General features: G+C 34.2%; 1 protein-coding gene and 1 long non-coding RNA gene across 2 annotated transcripts in view; one reads left to right on the top strand and one right to left on the bottom strand.

Moving 5' to 3' along the window:
* Positions 1–20,573, top strand: part of LOC125649737 (mucosa-associated lymphoid tissue lymphoma translocation protein 1-like) — a 102,810-nt gene that overhangs the window by 54,575 nt on the left and 27,662 nt on the right. The window contains exons 12-15 of the mRNA XM_048877457.2: positions 889–1,270; positions 7,097–7,174; positions 20,018–20,133; positions 20,368–20,520. Coding sequence (XP_048733414.2) covers positions 889–1,270; positions 7,097–7,174; positions 20,018–20,133; positions 20,368–20,520 — 729 coding nt within the window. The remainder of the gene's footprint in view (positions 1–888; positions 1,271–7,096; positions 7,175–20,017; positions 20,134–20,367; positions 20,521–20,573) is intronic.
* LOC125671728 (uncharacterized) lies at positions 14,831–17,242 on the bottom strand. The gene is made up of 3 exons (XR_008802946.1): positions 17,004–17,242; positions 15,074–15,170; positions 14,831–14,910 (listed from the first exon to the last, which is right to left on the bottom strand). It is a non-coding gene; the product is annotated as an uncharacterized LOC125671728 (long non-coding RNA).

Genomic DNA, 20,573 nt, shown 5'->3' with positions numbered 1-20,573 from the left:
ATATCCATTTTCTCGCAGTTTATCAGGGTCTCTGTCCAAGCGGTTTTTGAAAAGGTGACTGGGTGTTTTTTTAAGGTAAAAAGTTATCCACATTTTTTTTTTCTTGTACCTTCCTTCGAAAAATAGAAAAAAAGATGTCTATTTTTTAATCCTTTCTACCGACAACTAGTACACCGGAGCACGGCACAAAACATCTTAATGCAATATTATTTACAAGCCGTTAACATGATAATTGGTTTTTTGTCGATTAAATCTAATCTGTTTATGAAATGGCTAATAGATGTTTTCAAACCCGAGGGCTCATATGACGTCACATAATGGTGCATAAAATAGCGAAAATGAATATGCTTATCGCAAGATTTGAATTTCATCGCTTTCAAACTCATAAACTACACAAAATATTTCAATTAAAACACATTTAAAATAGTTTTAGGCATGAAGAGAATTAATTTTGCTGAAAAAATGAAAAACTTTAGAAACATGCGTTGACAACCATATAAACATTATTTACTCGCAATATTGCCGATTTCATACTCGCTTTCCGCACTATATTTGGGTATATTTACATCGCTATTTGTATGTACTGATGGTGAAACATATATTAAAACTCTGGAAATTTGTCAACTTTGATTTAAATGTTGTCCATGGTGAATAAATTAGGCCCCAAAAAACTGAGTTTATAATAATATCTCGCACTACTTTCACAATCAGTTGATTGAAGAAGGGAGCATGTGACGTCACATTATTGCAATATTTCAGTGAACTAAATATCAGAATTAATTACTATAAGCATAAGAAAGACAAAATGCACATTATCTTGTATACTTTGGAAACATGCGATGTCCTTTAAGGATATAAGTATGTGTTATTTGAAATTGAACATTTCAGCCACTGACAAAGTTGCTCTGTTGATTGGGAATTATGACTACAAGAACGAGACGGAGCTGAAAGCACCAGAAACTGATGTTTCGACCTTGGCCCAGCTCTTCAGGCATTTAGACTTTAAGGTGGTAACTCTCCTAAATCTGACCAAGACGGAAATGTTGTCGGCAGTGGACTACTTTTCTGAACTTCTTGGGAAAGGTGTATATGCTGTGTTTTACTTCTGCGGGCACGGTTTTGAGGAGGATGGGAAGTGTTATTTTGTGCCACCAGATGCCAAGGCTGGTTATACAATAGAGGACTGTGTTAGTGCAGAGAATGTTCTGTACAGAATGCAGAAACCAGAACCAGACCTAATTGTGTTGATTTTGGATATATGCAGAATTAGGTAGATAAAATTGCATATAAATGTATGCATCTATACTATCAAATACCTTGTATACAAAAGACTACATACTTGCACTTTAAATAATTATTTTAAAGCAGATACATGTACTGTATAGCAGGTTTTTCTATAAGAACAAAAGAAAGTCTATATTATGAATGCAGACATATTTAGGGGCAAATTTAGCTAAGTTTCCCCTCTCCGACCCTGAATTTCAGAGGAGGGTTGGTAGGTAGGTAAAAAGTTTTTTTAGCCAGCAGAATTTTATTTAGTATGAAATCCCCATGACCATTAACAAAGCCTGATACCAAAACATCATGAAGCACATCATTCCACATTTCCTCGTCAGACTCGTAAAGTCGGTTCTTGCATAAAGTTCTGCTTTGATTGCCACATTTAGCAATTAGGGAAAGGTGTTGATACTTCAGACAGTACTCCATGTACTATATCTAATCACTGAACATAGACATATTGTACATATATAACGGTTGATTCTACAAACACTTGGGTTTCATCGGATTTATTCTGCTATTTATGCCGTATACACTGCCCACCATAAATAAGTATACACTTACCAAACTAAGTTGCTTTCGCATAAAAAAAAAGTTATATATGATCATTTGATTTTTCACCTGAAATAAATTAATATCACAATTTAACGGACTATGCCATAGATATTGAATTGATTCACTGATATTGAAATTGTACCCTTAACTGATAATTTTACTGTTATAAATTAAAAGTTGTACACAGTGAATTGGGGGTGAAACGATGCATCGCAATGTGGCCGAATCGCGATGTAATGGTCTCGATTTGATGTTCGATTTATTCTGGGTCTGTTTCGGTTCGATACAGTTCTAGAATTATAGCACACTGACATTGTTTTTGATAACATGGTTTCTGATTGGCCAATGGAATTGAAAATTGCCCAATCATTGAGTAAACTTTGCTGTATCAAAATGGACGCAGTCGAGTTGAAAAATGCACCCCCAACGTCTAAATCCTGGGTATGGCAACATTTTGGCTTTATAGGACAAGTGATAAGAGTGTTGTTTTATATTAAACGCTTTTATATTATATAGAATTTATTTGCAGAGAGCAATAAATATAATGAAACATAAAAAATCTTGGCATTACAGAGAATTTGGTACATGCTATAGTATCGAATTGAAAATCATCGAATCGAGACTAAAGTATCGAAAATCGAATCGAGAAGGTACTGTATCGTTTCACCCCTACAGTGAATTCAGCTCTTTTTCATGACTTGGAATATATTTCATGTCAAAATGTGTAAAAAGTTTATGTGTATACATGTACTTATTTATGGTGGGTAGTGTATAACTCTTAAATAATGTCAAGTAGAATGTTGTAACTATGGACAATGGCATATTGTTATTTCGGACACATGGTGTTATAACTTCGGACAGTTAGTAAATTTGGTTGCTGCTTATTTTGTGGTTCACTGGTATTTTATGCTTTTGTTTTTGCACACTATGTTAATTTATATTTGGTATTGATTTCAATTTTGTTTATAATTTTTTAATCGTAGTCTAATTATCGGTAGATCAAACTTTTACCAGAGAATGTTTTAACAGGACTTGATTTTGTCGATCAAACAAAATGGATGCTGACATCTTTTACAAGGTCATGTATTTAAATCAAACAATCAGATCTGAGTTACATATGTGCATATAATTAGGTGTTTTACAGTTTGTAAATATATCAAGTTTGGAAATAAGTTTGAATTGAGAATACATTGGATATAATACTTATTGATTGTCGAAAAGATCACACCCATCCAAAATATCAACACTTTCCCCTACTGAAGAACACAACTTGCACACCCGGATGCCCCGAAGTCTCGTCGCTCATCGTGTAGACAATATTTCTCCATCTCAGTCTTGCAGACCACCTCTATTCATTTTTTTTTTTTAGATCAAAACCAAGGAAGATATATAAAATTCTGGTCATTATAAAATACTGATTTGTACCTGAAACGACCATGAAATTTTCGAGAAATAAAAAAAAAACTTTGCCAGAATGACGGAATAAAAACTTTTGGGTTGGTGGGACTTTCTCAGGCGAGGGGAAACAAACAATATTTCTATTTTGGCCTAATACTCAATTTAATGATTTGTCCACACAGAATTTTGATACCATCTTGCTTAGTAAATTCTCAGAAAATGTGTTTAGCTCACCTGAGCCGAAGGCTCACGTGAGCTTTTCTGATCACATTTTGTCCGGCGTCCATCTGTCTGTCTGTCCGTCTGTCTGTAAACTTTTCACATTTTCATCTTCTTCTCATGAACCACTGGGCCAATTTCAACCAAACATGGCCAAAAGCATCCTTGGGTGAAGGGCTTTCAAGTTTGTTCAAATGAAGGACCATGTCCCTTTCAAAGGGGAGATAATCACAAGCCAGAAAAGCTGACATAGTGCAGATTCAAGTTTGTTCAAATCATGGCCCCCGGGGATAAGATGGGGCCCCAAGGGGGGGATCAAAGTTTTACACACAAATATATAGGGAAAAACTTTAAAAATCTTCTTCTCAAGAACCACTAAGCCAGAAAAGCTGAGATTTACATGAAAGCTTCCTGACATAATGCAGATTCAAGTTTGTTCAAATCATGGGCCCCGGGGGTTGGATGGGGCCACAATAGGGGATCAAAGTTTTACATACAAATATATAGCAAAAATCTTTAAAAATCTTCTTCTCAAGAACCACTAAGCCAGAAAAGCTGAGATTTACATGAAAGCTTCCTGACATAATGCAGATTCAAGTTTTTTTAAATCATGGGCTTCGGGGGTTGGATGGGGCCACAATAGGGGATCAAAGTTTTACATACAAATATATAGCAAAAATCTGTTTCTCAAGAACCACTGAGCCAGAAAAGCTGCTTTTTACATGAAAACTTTCTGACATAGTGCAGATTCAAGTTTCTTCAAATCATGGCCCCCGGGGGTAGGATAGGGCCACAAGGGGGATCAAAGTTTTACATACAAATATATAGTTAAAATCTGTTTCTCAATAACCACTGAGTCAGAAAAGCTGATATTTACAAGAAAACTTTCTGACATAGTGCAGATTCAAGTTTGTTCAAATCATGGTCCCCGGGGGGTAGGATGGGACCACAAGTGGGGGGGGGGGGGGGGGGGGGTCAAAGTTTTACATACAAATATAGGAAAAAGCTTTAAAAATCTTCTTCTCAAGAACCATTGGGCCAAAGAAGTTGACATTTACATGAAAGCTTTCTGACATAGTGTAGATTCAAGTTTGCAAAGGGTAGTTTGGGCCATAATAGGGACCAAGGTTTTACATGCAAATTTTTATGGAAAGTGTTCAGATATGGGCCAAGGTGACTCGGGTGAGCGATGTGGTCCATGGGCCTCTTGTTGGAATGTAGATGGGGGAGTTAGTTATTGCAACTACTTGTACATATCAGAATACAAATCTGGTTTGTATGACAAATATTCACATGAAAAAGATGATTTAGAATCTCATGGACATTCCCAGACATGATTTACAGTTTACAATTCACTTTGTTGTGAATTTGTTTTTTAAAGCAAAGGGAAAATGTGTAATTGAGCATTATTACAGTGTAGGTTGGTGAAACTGATATAAAGTACTAGGGCTGAAACGATACGCCCCCTTCACGACACGATACATATTGCATTACTTGTGCCACGATTCGATACTTTCAATACGATACAATTTAGAAGAAACCAATGATAACATTAAAAAAAAACTAATTACCAAGATTCAAAGTCATAATTTAAAAAGCAAAATGTTTCCAAACTACAAATGGTAAGATGCCTGTTGGCTCTGTAGTATAAACTTATAAAGTTAATTATTATTTTCGTCAACCTCAGGGCAAACAACAGTTTGAACATTATTCGACGCTATTTTGTCCCTCATTCAGGTAAAAATAATAAGTACAGGCTGAGCCTGATGTATTTTACTGAACCCGTTTGTAATAAACGTATTGAACCAAAAATTGAGGCAATGAACATTGAATTGAGCATTTATAATATTGAACAGTATCGATATTTCGGTGAATTGTTTCAGCCCTATAAAGTACATGTACATGTATGGTGGAAGAATTCTTAAAAGTTTAGATTTTTAAAAGTTGGTTCACCTGAGCTGAAAGCTCAAGTAGGCTTTTTTGATCAAATTTTGTACATCCATCTGTCATGCACCGTTAGTCTGTAAACTTTTCATTTTTGACTTCTCTAGAACCACACGGTCAATTCTAAGCAAATATGACAAGGTATCCTGTGGTGAAGGAGATTCAGGTTTGTGAGAATCAAGGCTATGCACCCATCCAAGTAAAGATAATGAAGACATCACAAGATGTTTTAAAAATCCTCGTCCCAAGAACCACAAGTCCAGAAATGTCATGACTTTCCTATAAAGTGAAGATTCAAATTGTTCAAATCATCACCCCCAGATATACATGTAGGATAGGCAAACAGGAGTTTTTAAAGTTTCATATACATGTAGGAAAATTCTGTAAAAATCTTCCCACGAACCAAAAGAATACAGTTTGACAAGTTAATATGGAAGCACCCTCATAGTATGAATTGAATCAAATTTGTTGACACTATGGCCCGAAGGGTCAGAGTGGGATGGCAATATTTACTTAAGAATGTCAACAAAAATCTTCTTAAGAACTACAAGGGCACAGTCTATCTAATTGATATACAAGCATCATCATATAGTTGTGGTCTTGACAGGGTCACCAGTAGTTTAGATTTTGCATAGGACAATATAGGAATTTTTAAAAACCAATAATAAAACAAACTTCAAGAACCACAAGGCTACAGTATGTCAAATTAATATGTAAGAGTGCCTATGTAGTGTAAATTCACAGGGCTACAGTATGTCAAATTAATATGTAAGAGTGCCTATGTAGTGTAAATTCACAAGGCTACAGTATGTCAAATTAATATGTAAGAGTGCCTATGTAGTGTAAATTCACAAGGCTACAGTATGTCAAATTAATATGTAAGAGTGCCTATGTAGTGTAAATTCACAAGGCTACAGTATGTCAAATTAATATGTAAGAGTGCCTATGTAGTGTAAATTCACAAGGCTACAGTATGTCAAATTAATATGTAAGAGTGCCTATGTAGTGTAAATTCACAAGGCTACAGTATGTCAAATTAATATGTAAGAGTGCCTATGTAGTGTAAATTCACAAGGCTACAGTATGTCAAATTAATATGTAAGAGTGCCTATGTAGTGTAAATTCACAAGGCTACAGTATGTCAAATTAATATGTAAGAGTGCCTATGTAGTGTAAATTCACAAGGCTACAGTATGTCAAATTAATATGTAAGAGTGCCTATGTAGTGTAAATTCACAAGGCTACAGTATGTCAAATTAATATGTAAGAGTGCCTATGTAGTGTAAATTCACAAGGCTACAGTATGTCAAATTAATATGTAAGAGTGCCTATGTAGTGTAAATTCACAAGGCTACAGTATGTCAAATTAATATGTAAGAGTGCCTATGTAGTGTAAATTCACAAGGCTACAGTATGTCAAATTAATATGTAAGAGTGCCTATGTAGTGTAAATTCACAAGGCTACAGTATGTCAAATTAATATGTAAGAGTGCCTATGTAGTGTAAATTCAAGTTGTTCATACCATCCTCTGTGTGGAGCTTAATAGTTATAAGATATTTGACATAGGAAAATGCAACTGTCCAGGTGAGCAATGTGAATCATTGGCCACTTGTAGGTTATGAGTGACATTGTGGCAAATGTAGATTTTGTTTAGTCATTGAAGATAAAAGACGTGTACATTATCATTTGTATTTTGTGCAGGAATCGTGTTGAAAGTGCCCGTCCAAATATGATGCTTGAAATTCCACATAAAGGGAACACTGTCTTCTGCTATGCCACGTAAGTACTCATTACTCCTATTTATTTAATTTTTAAGTCACCTGAGTAAACTCAGGTGACCCATTGCAATTGGTTGTTCTCCGTGCGTCGCCCGTCGTGCGTTAACAATTGAACATTTTAACTTCTTCTTGATAACTACCATTCCGATTTTTTTCAAATTTGGTATGAAGCATCTATAGAACAAGGGGGACATAAAATGTAAATTTCAGGACTCCTGCACCCCTGGGGTCCTAGGGGCAGGGCTAAAACTGCCCAAAATTTAACAATTTTCAAAGTATTCTTCTCTAGAACTGCACATGTTTAAGAAAAACTAAATGCATCATGATGTAGAGCAGGAAGGCCTCTACCAAAAATGATCCTCAGGCTAGGGGTTTTGACCCCAAGGCGGGGCCAAACTTAGTACTATATAGTGTTTATGTGCAAAACATTTAATCAATGTCTTCTTTAGTGCTATTGATACTAAATTGAAACTAAATGAAATTTCATGATCCTAGGGGTATGGGTTTGGTTTCAGGGTAGTGTGAAAATTAATTAATATATTATTGATTTGAAGGACTTAATTAAGTTTGCGGATACTGTATAAAATCTAAATGCATACTTAGGAAAAGCAGAAAAGGATTTACAGAAAATGGTGAATTTCACAACCCAGGGTTTTGAGTCTAGGATGGGTTCAGATTAGTCATATCTTTTAATGTTAATTAATACACATATTTTATTATGCCCCCCTTTGAAAAAGAGGGAGCATATTGTTTTGCACTTGTCGGTCGGTCGGTCTGTAGACCACGTGTTGTCCGCTCAATATCTTGAGAACCATTCACTTGATGATAATGATATTTCATATGTGGGTTAGTTATGAGTAGAAGAGGATCCCTATTGTTTTTCAGGGTCAAAGGTCAAGGGTCAATCTACTCTGGACATAGGAATATAATGTCCGCTCAATATCTTGAGAACCCTTTGCTTGAAAGACATCAAACTTGGCACACTGGTACATCCTAAGGAGTAGATGACCCCTATTGATTTTTAGGTCACATGGTCAAAGGTCAAGGGTCAAACTGGGCATAGGAATATACTGACCATTCAATGTCTAGAGAACCCTTTGCTTGACAGACATCAAACTTGGTACGCCAGTACATCTTCAGAAGAAGATGACCCCCATTGATTTTGAGGTCACATGGTCAAAGGTCAAGGGTCAACCTGGACATTGGAATATACTGTCCGCTCAATATCTTGAGAACCCTTTGCTTGACAGACATCAAACTAAGTACAGTGGTGTATATGCAGGAGGAGATGACTCCTATTGATTTTGAGGTCACATGGTCAAAGGTCAAACTGAACATAGTAATATACTGTCCACTCAATATCTTGATAACCTTTTTGCTTGACGGACATCAAACTTAGTACACTGGTACATTTTCAGGAGAAGACGACCCATATTGATTTTGAGGTCAAAAGTCAATTGTTGAACTGGACATAGTAATATCTTGTTTCCTATATTTTAAGAATTGTTTGCTTGATTGACACCAAACTTGGTACACTGGTACAGCATAAGGAGTAGATGACCCATATTGTTATTTAGGTCACATGGTCAATTCACTCTTGACATAGGAAGATATTGTCTGCTCAATATTTTGAATTGATGATACTACTATCAATTAAATGATGTGTGTGTGTATAACCCTTTTCAATTTTGCACCATGGGGGGCATATGTGTTTTACAAACATCTCTTGTTATGTAAAGCCTTTCATCAGTGTATGCACTTTTGAGGGCATTCAAGTTTTAAGAACACATCTTGTTATATACTGTTGCTGAACATTAGAATTTAGCTTAGATATTCAGAACAGGAATATTTTTTAGATTTCATAGCCCTTGGGAGTAGTGATACTTTTCACTTGTACTCATTGACAGGTGACCGATAAGGTCTTTGGACCTCTTGTTTCTCTATAGAGACATGGAATCTTCAGAAATTATAAAAGGGTGTAGTGACCTACGAACTAGCATTCCCATTGACCTTGGCTTTGATTATAAAAACTTGTATAACTTTAGAACTAGATCTGATAGAGACATATAAAAAATGAGAAGAGGGTGTTGGGACCTACAAACTAGGATCAAGGTCAAGTGACGCCAGTTTTACTGTCAGAAGGAAAAAAGGGGGATTTTTTTTGAAAAATTTCAAAATCACAGCCTTCATGATTTAGATCTTTTAAATGAAGTTCAAATTTGCATGGAATTTGTCATGGGAGAAAAATAGTAGTACTCAGAAAAAGCCACTTTTATACAGCCAGTACTTCGTTTGGAAGACTTTATAATCGGTAGATTATAATTATATCTTGTTGTTCTCTTATTTTTCAAGTATTTGCCGTCAGTTACAGCTTGTATTGCTTTACTGTGGATTTACAGTAAGTGTGAATGAAACATATCGGCAAGTACATGACGTGCTCCAGATAGTTCATTGGAAAGTCCCTGAGTGATTTTAAAGAGCGCTTTTGATTGGTCGGTTAAATTGTAGGTAGGCGTTCACAAGTATTTGGTATTATATTATCTCGTGCTAAAGCTATTTGATTTCAATGTAAGTTGCACCGTACGTAGCGTGAGATTCAATATCGGTTTTGATTTGACAACGGAGATTTGAGATTACGTTAGGGCTGTTCCATTAAAACATATGAGGTACCCGGGGAAGGCACTTTAAAATTTGGGTAACCACCCATAGAAGCATAAAAATGAAATGAGGGACCACTCACAGAAGCAATTTTAGATAGTGCGGCACCACCCATAGAAGTGAAATAAATGTGAAATACACTTTTTCTTTAAATTCAATATGTATGAATGACTATATTTATAACCCCTGAATAGAGGTCTATTTTCAGATGTTTCCAAGCATGATAGTAAAAAGAAGAGTATCTTGGGTCTCATCACCATTCAAATAACTGGCTATCAATGAAGCTTGATCATAGAACCATCAATTTATTTTATCAAGACTGTCTTTCTTAAACACGATGAACTAAATTAATTTTATAAGTCTACCTGTTCATAAAAAGTCTATTATTGTAAATGTTCAAAAACAACTATTAAAAGTTTTAAAATTGACTAGTATTTTGAGTATTAAAAAACAAGAAAATGTGTCTCTGCGACACTGATGTCTTAGATATTTGTTACACTACAGATCATTGCAATGTTCACAAGGATGTTATGGAATGACAACTGGATCCTGTGATCTTAACCTTTGAAAAAAAATAATAGGGTTCTATGTCATCCTAAAAACTATGTACTAAGTTTGATTAACAGTCATCACTGAATGAAGTTGATTTTAGAGAGTGTCCAAATGCTACAGAATAACAACAACTTTGGGAAAACGATAATAAAAAGCTGAAGGACTTGATCCATTTCTGACAGTTGAAGACTTTTATATCCCTCTCCAAATTTGTGTATTTAAAGGAAATAACTCTGTAAAAATCAGCTAGACTTTTTAATTTGATTTGATATCAAATTTAGAGCATCTCAGTGATCAAAAGTTTGCTTGATGAAATTTCTATATACCTATTGAAATTATTCAAATGAAAATGTGTGGTTGAAATTTCTTGAAATTAATATAAATTTTCCTTCGTTGGTCAAAGTAGATGAGTATAAAACAAAATTTAAAGAAAATTAAATGAGCGAAATTTATGCTAGTAATGGTGTTGGGTAACCCCATTAAAATCTATAATTCTGTAGTCATAGTTCAACATAAGATGACAAATACTACATGTAATATTGACAGGTAGAACAAGTTTTAATGATTGGAAAAATATTCTTTAAACTTCAACACAAAATACAGTTCTAATCTTTGTACAAAAAACAGTGCACAACCAAAACTATATAGATTGTCCAAATGCTAAGTTTGGCACTTTATACTCCAACATTAAGTCAATTATTTGAATTGGCACGCTACATTGTACATAACAATCACCAACTTTTTTACATACCAAATCACCCAGGGTGGACACAAAATTGAAAATAATAATGCCAATCCGAATAAGTTGCCAATTTGAAAAAGACAAATTCTATAAAAATGGCTATTCAAAAATTGGATAAAGCATTTGTCAAATTTAATTGTCATATGACTGTTCAAGAGAGGCCATTGCATATTGCTTTAAAAAAGTCACTGACTGTTGTGTATACATCGGTAACAAATACCTAGAATTCAAAACCATGTCTATAAAATAAACTAGCTGCAAATCTCTGAAATTCAATGTCACGATTTTTACTTCCTAAACTTTTGAGGGAAAAGTTTTTACAGTGTCTCATATAAAGAAGTATCAGATATATTTCTACTTTTGATTTCCTTGTCCACAGCAACTAAAAAGTCTGCCTTAGATTTTCTTCCAGTGTGTGTTGGCTTTTGAAAGTGTGTGTGTGCAATAATACCTTTAACTCAGCAATTGTTAGTAACAATATTGGACTGTCTTTAAAACTATCTAACAATTTCTTCTGCTCTAGTTTATTTCGTTCCTTTTCTTTGACATCTTCAACATACTTCACTATTCTGTCTTCTTTTACTCCTATAAGATTACTGATAGGTGCAAGATCTGAGCTTGACAATATATCTGGGTCACTCTCCATCAAATACTTCACATTTTTTGAGGGCATGAAAAAATCTAGCTGCAATAATGTAGCCCTCTCTGATTTTTTTTTTTAGGGAAAGGGCTACAACTCCTTAGGATCTTCGTAATGGTGCAAATGCGGGAGTGATTCACTCCCGCAACATTTGCGCTCATTCTAAACATTTCCTGACTTTCTTTACGTAAATAAAATGATATTCTATGTTTCTTAGTCAATATATAAATTTACAACCTGCAACTTAAGATTTGTGAGGCTCTATTCTACCGTTTTCAACAATTTTGATAAATTCCAATTTCTCGATTCATGTTTGATGTACTGAAGTTTCAACTTGCGATTGTCAAGTCATTTAATTGCATAATTATGCCATATAAAGTAGTATTTACATCAATGGACAAGTATGGAGGCGAAAGCTATTTCGTCGGTATTGAAAAGGTTTGAATTTAATATCAAGTTAAAAACCGAACAGCAGAGTGTAAATTCTTTCTGCAACAATATGATTTTCCTTTCTTTGTCGAAGTGGCTCAAGTAACTACATTTTCGCGCTGATTGTCAATGTTTAGCGTTTTCATTAGATCCACCTACGAGATTTCGCGATAACAAGCATGGCGGAGCAGACGAAGAATTTTGCATGCTGTACATTATATTTAATGAAAAACACCTTTATTAGACATTCCCGAGCACAAAGTTGGTACTCCGTTTGGTGTAAACAACATTTGGGACTAATACACAGAGTTTATTATCGGTTATTCATAAAATTATTTTGCACCATTACGGAGATCCTATGGAATTGTAGCCTCATCCCGAAAACGTCAGAATAAAAAAAAAATATTGGATAGGGCTACATTATTGCAGCTAGAAAAAAATCAAAAACCGTTTCAATGGACCACGAGCACGGATTTACTGATAGGTCGGACCAAAACAAAGTCTATAACAAAGTCGGACCATAACAAACTCGGACTACAAAAAGTCGGACCATAACAAACTCGGACCATAACAAACTCGGACTATACTTATAATTGTGAATGTAAATCGAAATTAACAAATTGACTCATTTAATTTTTCTTTTCTTTTACATTTGGGCGATATCATGAACCTGAAAGTGACAGATTTACCTGTAGGTGTGATATTTACAGGATCCAGCGAGGTGAATGGGGGGGTTGATATTTCTGTTTTTCTGTTTGGGGACTTGTAAGTTTACTCTATTTGGAATTTATTTTGCCAAAGTTAAGCAGAAAAAAGCAACAGTTTCAATATAGAACTCTGAACACAATTTTAGCTTCAAACTCATACTTACTCTAAATCAAAATTATGTACATTCTGCCAGAAACAATTGAACATTTGTTTTGGGGATGTGCTAGTGTTCAGCATTTCTTCAGAGAATTTGAAGGTTATTCAAATATCAATAACAAAAAATAATTTTATGAAATTCAGAAACATATACATATTGCATATAAAAATAATGAAAAAGATATATACATATATACCTTCAGTAGCTTGTTATAAACATTTTGTACAAGTTTCTTTGCAGAATGTATTTACTGTATTTATATATATTTAAAAAAAAAAGGTTTTCTGTTAGAATCTATACGCTTGCACCCCCACAGTGTGAGACACCCCCCCCCCCCCCCCCCCCCCCCCCCCCCCCCCCTTGGAAAATTAACCTGGATTCGCCCTTGTGATTGATTGTTTATACGATTGATGAAAAAATAGATTATTATATGCCTAAACTAATATTTACTAGATTACTATATGCGTAAATGATGTTTTAGAATGAGAAATGGCCAACATATGTTTTCAAAATAAATATTTTATTTTCCATGGTATAAAGAACAGTGTGACATTATACAAGACAGTCATAGAGATTAATAGAATCCTTCATTAGTACGAGTGTGGGATAGGGAAATTCCACCGAGGGGACAAGATTCGCAGTCTTGGACGAGGCTTTGCCGAGTCCTAGACAGCGAATCTTGTTCCAGAGGTGGAATTTCCTTATCCCACACGAGTAAATAATGAAGGATTATTTTTCTCACATTTTAACTACAGTTTAGTGCATAAAATTAGCAGCTTTCAGAAAATTTTAGATTATCAAAATCCTCATTTGAACTTCGATGCAAAAACTAATTAGATAGGCAGAAAGAGCATACCCGAAAATGGTTTACACTGTAAGTGTAAACTAAAAAACCCAAGGTTGTCCACCAGAAAGCTATACTACATTAAAATTTAAAGATAACAATGCAAAATATTTTTACTTCACTGTGTAATGTAAATCTTCACCGTGTAACGTAAATCATAGAAAATATATGACGTCACAATCAAATGACGTCGCAGCAGTGTGAGACAGAAAAATCTCACATGGCTGTCTCACATCGGTAAAGTCGATCTCACACTGGTGATAATGTGAGAAAAAAAGATATCAGGTTTTCAATCAAGCACATCACGGTATTATACACAAAGTTCAGAGAGTAACACAATGAAATTCAATGTATTGGCATATCACACACGGACACATCAGGGACTATCAGTCACTGTTTGGCCCATAGATTCCTCCACACTCCCGCAAAAGCTGCGATACTGTCAGGAATTGCTGCCACTCATACCACCCAGGATGATAGAAACGTCAAACTCCCCGTATTGTGGTGTTGTGTCCAAATATGAGTTGAATCCCTTGAACCACTGTAGGAAAGGAATATATATATATATATATATATATATATATATATATATAATCCAAATAGAAAGAGTTGATATCACACAGTCAAAATAATTCAATAAAAAAAAGCAGGAAAATATACAGTTCCAAAATATATTTAAATCACTAGCGCTTTCTGGATTTTAACATCCATCCTCAGGTGAATACAAATTAATAATGAATACAAAGTTGTTTATCTTAGAGACGTCTCTAAGATAAACAACTTTGTATTCATTATTAATTTGTATTCACCTGAGGATGGATGTTAAAATCCAGAAAGCGCTAGTGATTTAAATATATTTTGGAACTGTATATTTTCCTGCTTTTTTTATTGAATTATATATATATATATATATATATATATATATATATATATATAATAGTACCATCATGTAAAATCAGCCCTCGAACCGTATATCAGATTACCACCACTCCACCCCCTCAAAAACACTATATTGTATGTATACAAGATTTATCAATAAGTATAAAAAAGATATGATATATGATGTTGATTTTAGCATGTAATATTCTCTATATATAACTCGAATATTCTGCGCATATTGCGCGTTTTATTTCATACGTCTTAATGTTACCCAAGTTTTAAATTCCATACCTGATTGTTTCTTCTTGGCTTCTTTTGCATCTGGTGCAGGTGAAGTGAATTGTAACATCTGACCTGATCATCTCTCTGTACGCACGCACAGAAATTCCTATAATATAAATTAAAGTATTATTTCATGAATTAGCTCTACAAATGATTGATTTTGAATAGTTATTCAAATTCAATTAACATAATACGATTACGACAAAGTATGGCATTCAATGTGGACGTTTTGAACGCCAAATTATCATTGTGACACATAGCTATATGCATTCCATACCATCGTAACTTTGACAATAAACTACATGTCATGTTAAAATTTTGTTCAAAAACCTATTTCTAAAATCGTTTTAATTTAACAACGACTGTTAACTTAATATAACCAAAAACTGTATTAACAGGCATTTTAAAATTGTGACACATAATCTAACTAGCATAACCGCAATGAATAATCCACATAGCAAACACCTATGCTACAATATTAATCGCTTCTTAAGTATATCACTTATCCAAATATCAATTCAAATTTTGAAAAAAATAATTCAGAATTCTTTCAAATATCCAAATGTACCTACAAAATGTATCATGGACATGGTCTATTTTCCTAACGTTAAGGCTTATAGATGACATCACAATCTTGATAACTTATATTTTCAAAATCACCATCTTAGTTATTCTGCAAAATTTTATGTTTGTATCATTAGTTTTAAGAAAGCTATCAACATTTTGGTAAAGTGTGTGCGACACTGTCGTTACCTTTGTACATTTTATATTTACATAAATATTAGAATATCCAAGCTAATAGATTCAATAATTCGCATTTTAATGACGGGTATTGATATTGAATGGATAGATTGTAAAATTGTCGTCAAAATGATATGCAACTTTCATATAGTAAAGTGTTTTCATTCATATAAAACAGCGTAAACGCTACCATAATGCTATGTAATACGTTTTTCAAGACACCAACAGTGTGCACGACGTCAATACATATACAATAAATAAATGCAATAGTAGCAACTATTTTATCTATTAATTCACTTTACTCAATGTGTATGATTTTGATACAGAAATGCTTATACAGAAAAAAAAAATGAAATTTGGTGGTAACAAATGAATATAAATTACACAATTAAAGCAAAGGAAATAACGTTTATAATTCTCAGAGTCTCAACAATTCATTATTTTAATACGTTAATATACAAAACACATGCGCTATTTTTTCTTGAAACTGAATAGTTTTTCATGTACCTTTGTTACCAAATTAATTATGTTTAAATTGGCATACATGTAGGCCCAACGGGCTGGGTGTAGATTTTAATTGCATATTGGTTTAAAGATTATTTATGATTGCAGTTACATATTAATTTTTATATATTATTTATTTTATGCTATAGAAAGTTTTGCAATAAAGCATGTTCCACTGAAAGAGAAAACATATCTCTATTTAATCTCGTGCTCTTTACATTTTGTCGAAAGTTCAAAAGAGCAATGGAAATGGTATTCACAATTTTCATGGAGTGTATTACTCTATACTGTTACTTCATTAACTTGTGTAGCAAACCAAAGATAAGCAATTATTAGCGTAAATCGGTAGAAAAAGTAAGTAGTAGGTAAAAGTATCTATTAGGAAGATTACATCAAATCTTATAACATGATTTGTCTATATCAACTATATACATAATGATAAATTTCTGCAATATTTGATGCACTTAATGTTCCTGTGAACAAAATAGCATTAGAACTGGCTACTACATAATCAAAATTTTGATGAATCAACTTGTTTCATACAAACTTGTTTTCTATGGATGAAATTTATCCCTCATTCAAAACCTAGCGCTTCTAAAGACCTGTGCATTAATTATTTGTAATTTGCTAATAAACATGTGATGATATACATGTGTAAATAACTTATTTAATATTAAAAAATCTATACACTCACCGGTATCGCATATTCTGTGTTGCCAGTGGTTGCAGCAATCGTTTTTCCGGACCAAGGTTGTGTTCTTTTAGGATCAAACACTTTCGCAGATAATTATCTGCTCATTATTAAATTGACCGAGCTATATTCTATTTATCGGTAGTCCAACTTTGTAATAGTCCAACTTTGTTTTGGTCCGACTTTGTTATAGTCTGACTTTGTTTTGGTCCGACTTATCTGACAGCGCGAGCATGTTTCGTTTTCCATTTTGGACAAGGGAGATAATCCTAATTTCCGGTCGCTATAATTTTAGAGTCAAACCGGAAACGGTAACCGGATCGCGGAACCTCATCAACCGAGATAAAATGAAGACAGAAAACGGCGTTTGTTTCACATTCTACTTTCAACCCTTCCCTTCTTTTGTTGAATTCCTCTCAGTTTCGGTAAAAAATAAAGATTTTATCAAAACAACCACCCACAGATGCAGTTTTCTGGCAGTAGGTACCCACCATATATGCAATTTTCTACCAATGACAAGCACCCATAGATTTTTTTTAATTGCCATCCCCGGGTACCTCATATGTTTTAATGGAACAGCCCTTAATAAAATGTCTTGTAAAGTTTATCTTATATATACTAGATATCTACATGTATATAAGTAATGGGATATCTTATAAAGAAAAAAATATAAGATGTCTTATAAAAGATACAAGATATCTAGTAAATTTTAGAAGATATAACTTTTATCAGATACCTTATGAATCTTATCTTTTAAACAGGAATAAATGTGCCATACTTATAATCCATCGCAGTATCAATAGGTATGGGAGGGGGGATACAGGGTGAAAAAGGCGGGCTCCAATATGTAAAGAAAAGGCAGGAGATCATGGCAATATCCCAGAATTCAAATAGTGTTGAATATTGAAAAGAAAAAAAAAGACAGGATCGAAAATGCTGCGGGAAAAGGCAGGATCCGCAGTTGCCTCTATATCCCAATAAAAATTGAAAGGTTACTCCCTTAAATTCCTGTAGATACTTGTCAGTTTTAAGTGATCAGAAATTTCAGTACATGATTTTGTCCGCTTAAGAACAATGCCTTTGTTTTGTTGTCTCTTTCACATTCGCAGTTTCCATATCGTTATTTTTAAATAAATCTCTCAGAGGATATTTTCGAAATCTTACAAAGCATTGGATAAGGGTGAGATCAAAAGATAGATGTCGGAAAAATTTCTAAATTCAAATAGTTAGGGGGAAGAGGGGGTAAAAAGTCGTAAGTTTCTGTCATCCAACATCGATTACACTTTAGTGGGAAAAAAAGATAACTGACTTTAAAACCACATAATAATACATTTTAATAAACATTTAATAGTTTCAATGTACACTTTCATTTGTTTTACTTGTTAATCGATTAGTTTCAACATACTTCATATTTAGTTTTGTATTGGGGGGGGGGGGGGGGGGGGGGAGTGTCTTGGTGAGAACTATGCGAACTCAGTTTTCTCAAACATTGAACATTTGATCTCGCCCCTAAAATAATTTGTCAGATTAAGTAATAAGATCAATAGATATTCTACTTCGAGAAAACATTTATTTTCAACACACGGCAATTGGATGCTTTGATGTCTTTTACTGTTATATATACCCACATTTTCGTAAGAAATTCGGAAGTAACCATCTCTAGATACTGTTAATTGAATGAACAACTGCAAGTTCTGTGAATTCTAGCAAAAACTAAATTCCCCAAACCATCCCTCTCCTGTACATGTATCACATTATTAAAGAAATTCAGTATTTCGTTAGCATTAGACGCGCCTTCTATAACGTCATAATAAACCACAGCAAAGGTTGATTGTTAATGTTGCATTACTGGCGTACCTTTTAACCTATATCGCTGGTCCACCCCTAACTGCATGTCCATGATTGCGATTACCCGTTGTACGAACACGACACTCGCTTCTTAGAAAAAAAATATATATATATACATGTATATAAAACTGACTCGCCCTAAATTGCAATAAAATCAGTAGCAAAGAAGTTTTCAACACTTCGTTCGTGTTCAGACCACAGTGGCTCGTCACGAATTGACCCTCTCTATTCTATATTTACATGTATTTGTAAATATAGAATAGACGATGTCAAATTTTAAAAAGACAAAAATTTCGTGACGAGCCCGTGTTCAGACGAAATATGCTTATCTTGGATTTTGTTTGCAGTTTCTTGAACGTCATTTCCAAAAACATTTCTCGCAGCTCTACAAATTAAAGACACCGATGGTACATTGTCAGGGGTACAAATATTTCTTCTTAATAAATTTTGTCTGATTTCTCTATTATATACACTTGATTTATTTTTAATTTCATACTCGATAAACAGAAGTACATATGGTGTGAGCTTCATTGGCGACACTTTCGGTGCAAGAGTTCCCATGATTGACAATTTTATAAAGTGGCCTTTGCGACGCCTAATTGCTTACTGATTTTACCATAAAATAAACCCTCGGCATGTAATTTTAAAATCAACGTCATTGTTTTAGTTGGTATAGGTTTTCCCTTTTCGCAAAGTCTCTTCCATCGTGCTAAAAGATTATGTAATGAGACGCTAGTGTAAAGACACATGTGACCATCTAAAATTATTTTTATTCCCGCCCCTTTAAATATTGGTCCAATCGCAGTGATTGTTCTTTCCTTGATACGTCATCATTGACAGATTTGTTTTGAAATCAACTATCCGGGACGGCGAATGAACTTGAGAAGCTGAGTCGTTCACACTTACCGTAAATTCACAGTAACCTATTTTACCATGAAAACTACTAACTTTAGAACATGGATTTTTGCAAATATTTTTTCCATTTGAAGAGGAGAAAAAACCTTTTTAAAGAACTGCATTGTCAATCTATATCTAAATCAAAATTTCACCAGTGATGAATTTCATACTGGTTCAAGTAATCACCCTGGGTATGCCTTTAGTAGAAATAGAAACTTACTTTATCACGTCAAGAATTTTTTCATTTTTCAGAATTATTTGTGTGTTTTTAGGAGTACAGGAATGTATGCATATGAAGATGCAGTGAATGGAATCCTTGTCAAGTACCTCCAGAAATTTATTGTTCAGGATAAGGGTGTGCTGGAGATTTTCTCTCAAGTGCAAGAGGGTTAGTTTAAATAACATATGTAATTAAAAACATGGACACCCCTGGTAGGTGTTTTTTGTCTATCAGTGTCCTGCTCTCCATTTGTCTGTCTCTTTGGAGTCACATTGAGCAGGTGACACATTCTTCCTTGAAAACATCTGATAATGATTAGTGATGGAATTGAAATCATTTGTTATTTATAAATGTGTCCTTAATATGAACTTACAAGGCCTGTGTGCAATTTTCTTTGAATAGCAATCGGAAGAGAACCCAAGCATTATAAGCTGCAGATCCCCGAGCTCCGATCCAATCTTCTGCAGCCAAAACGTTCTCTTGCTGACAAAATCTCCACAAAAGGTGCAACAAAAATGTATCACCAGCGTACATTGCGATGGCTGGAGTGTCACCGTAAGTATTTAAAACATGCATTTTTTTTTTACCCTGATAGGAAGTCTCCAGCA

The sequence above is a fragment of the Ostrea edulis genome, chromosome 5 (genome assembly GCF_947568905.1).
Source record: "Ostrea edulis chromosome 5, xbOstEdul1.1, whole genome shotgun sequence".
NCBI lineage: Eukaryota > Metazoa > Mollusca > Bivalvia > Ostreida > Ostreidae > Ostrea > Ostrea edulis.
Note: the sequence above shows the minus strand (reverse complement) of the source record. Positions and strands in the feature narration are given on the sequence as shown.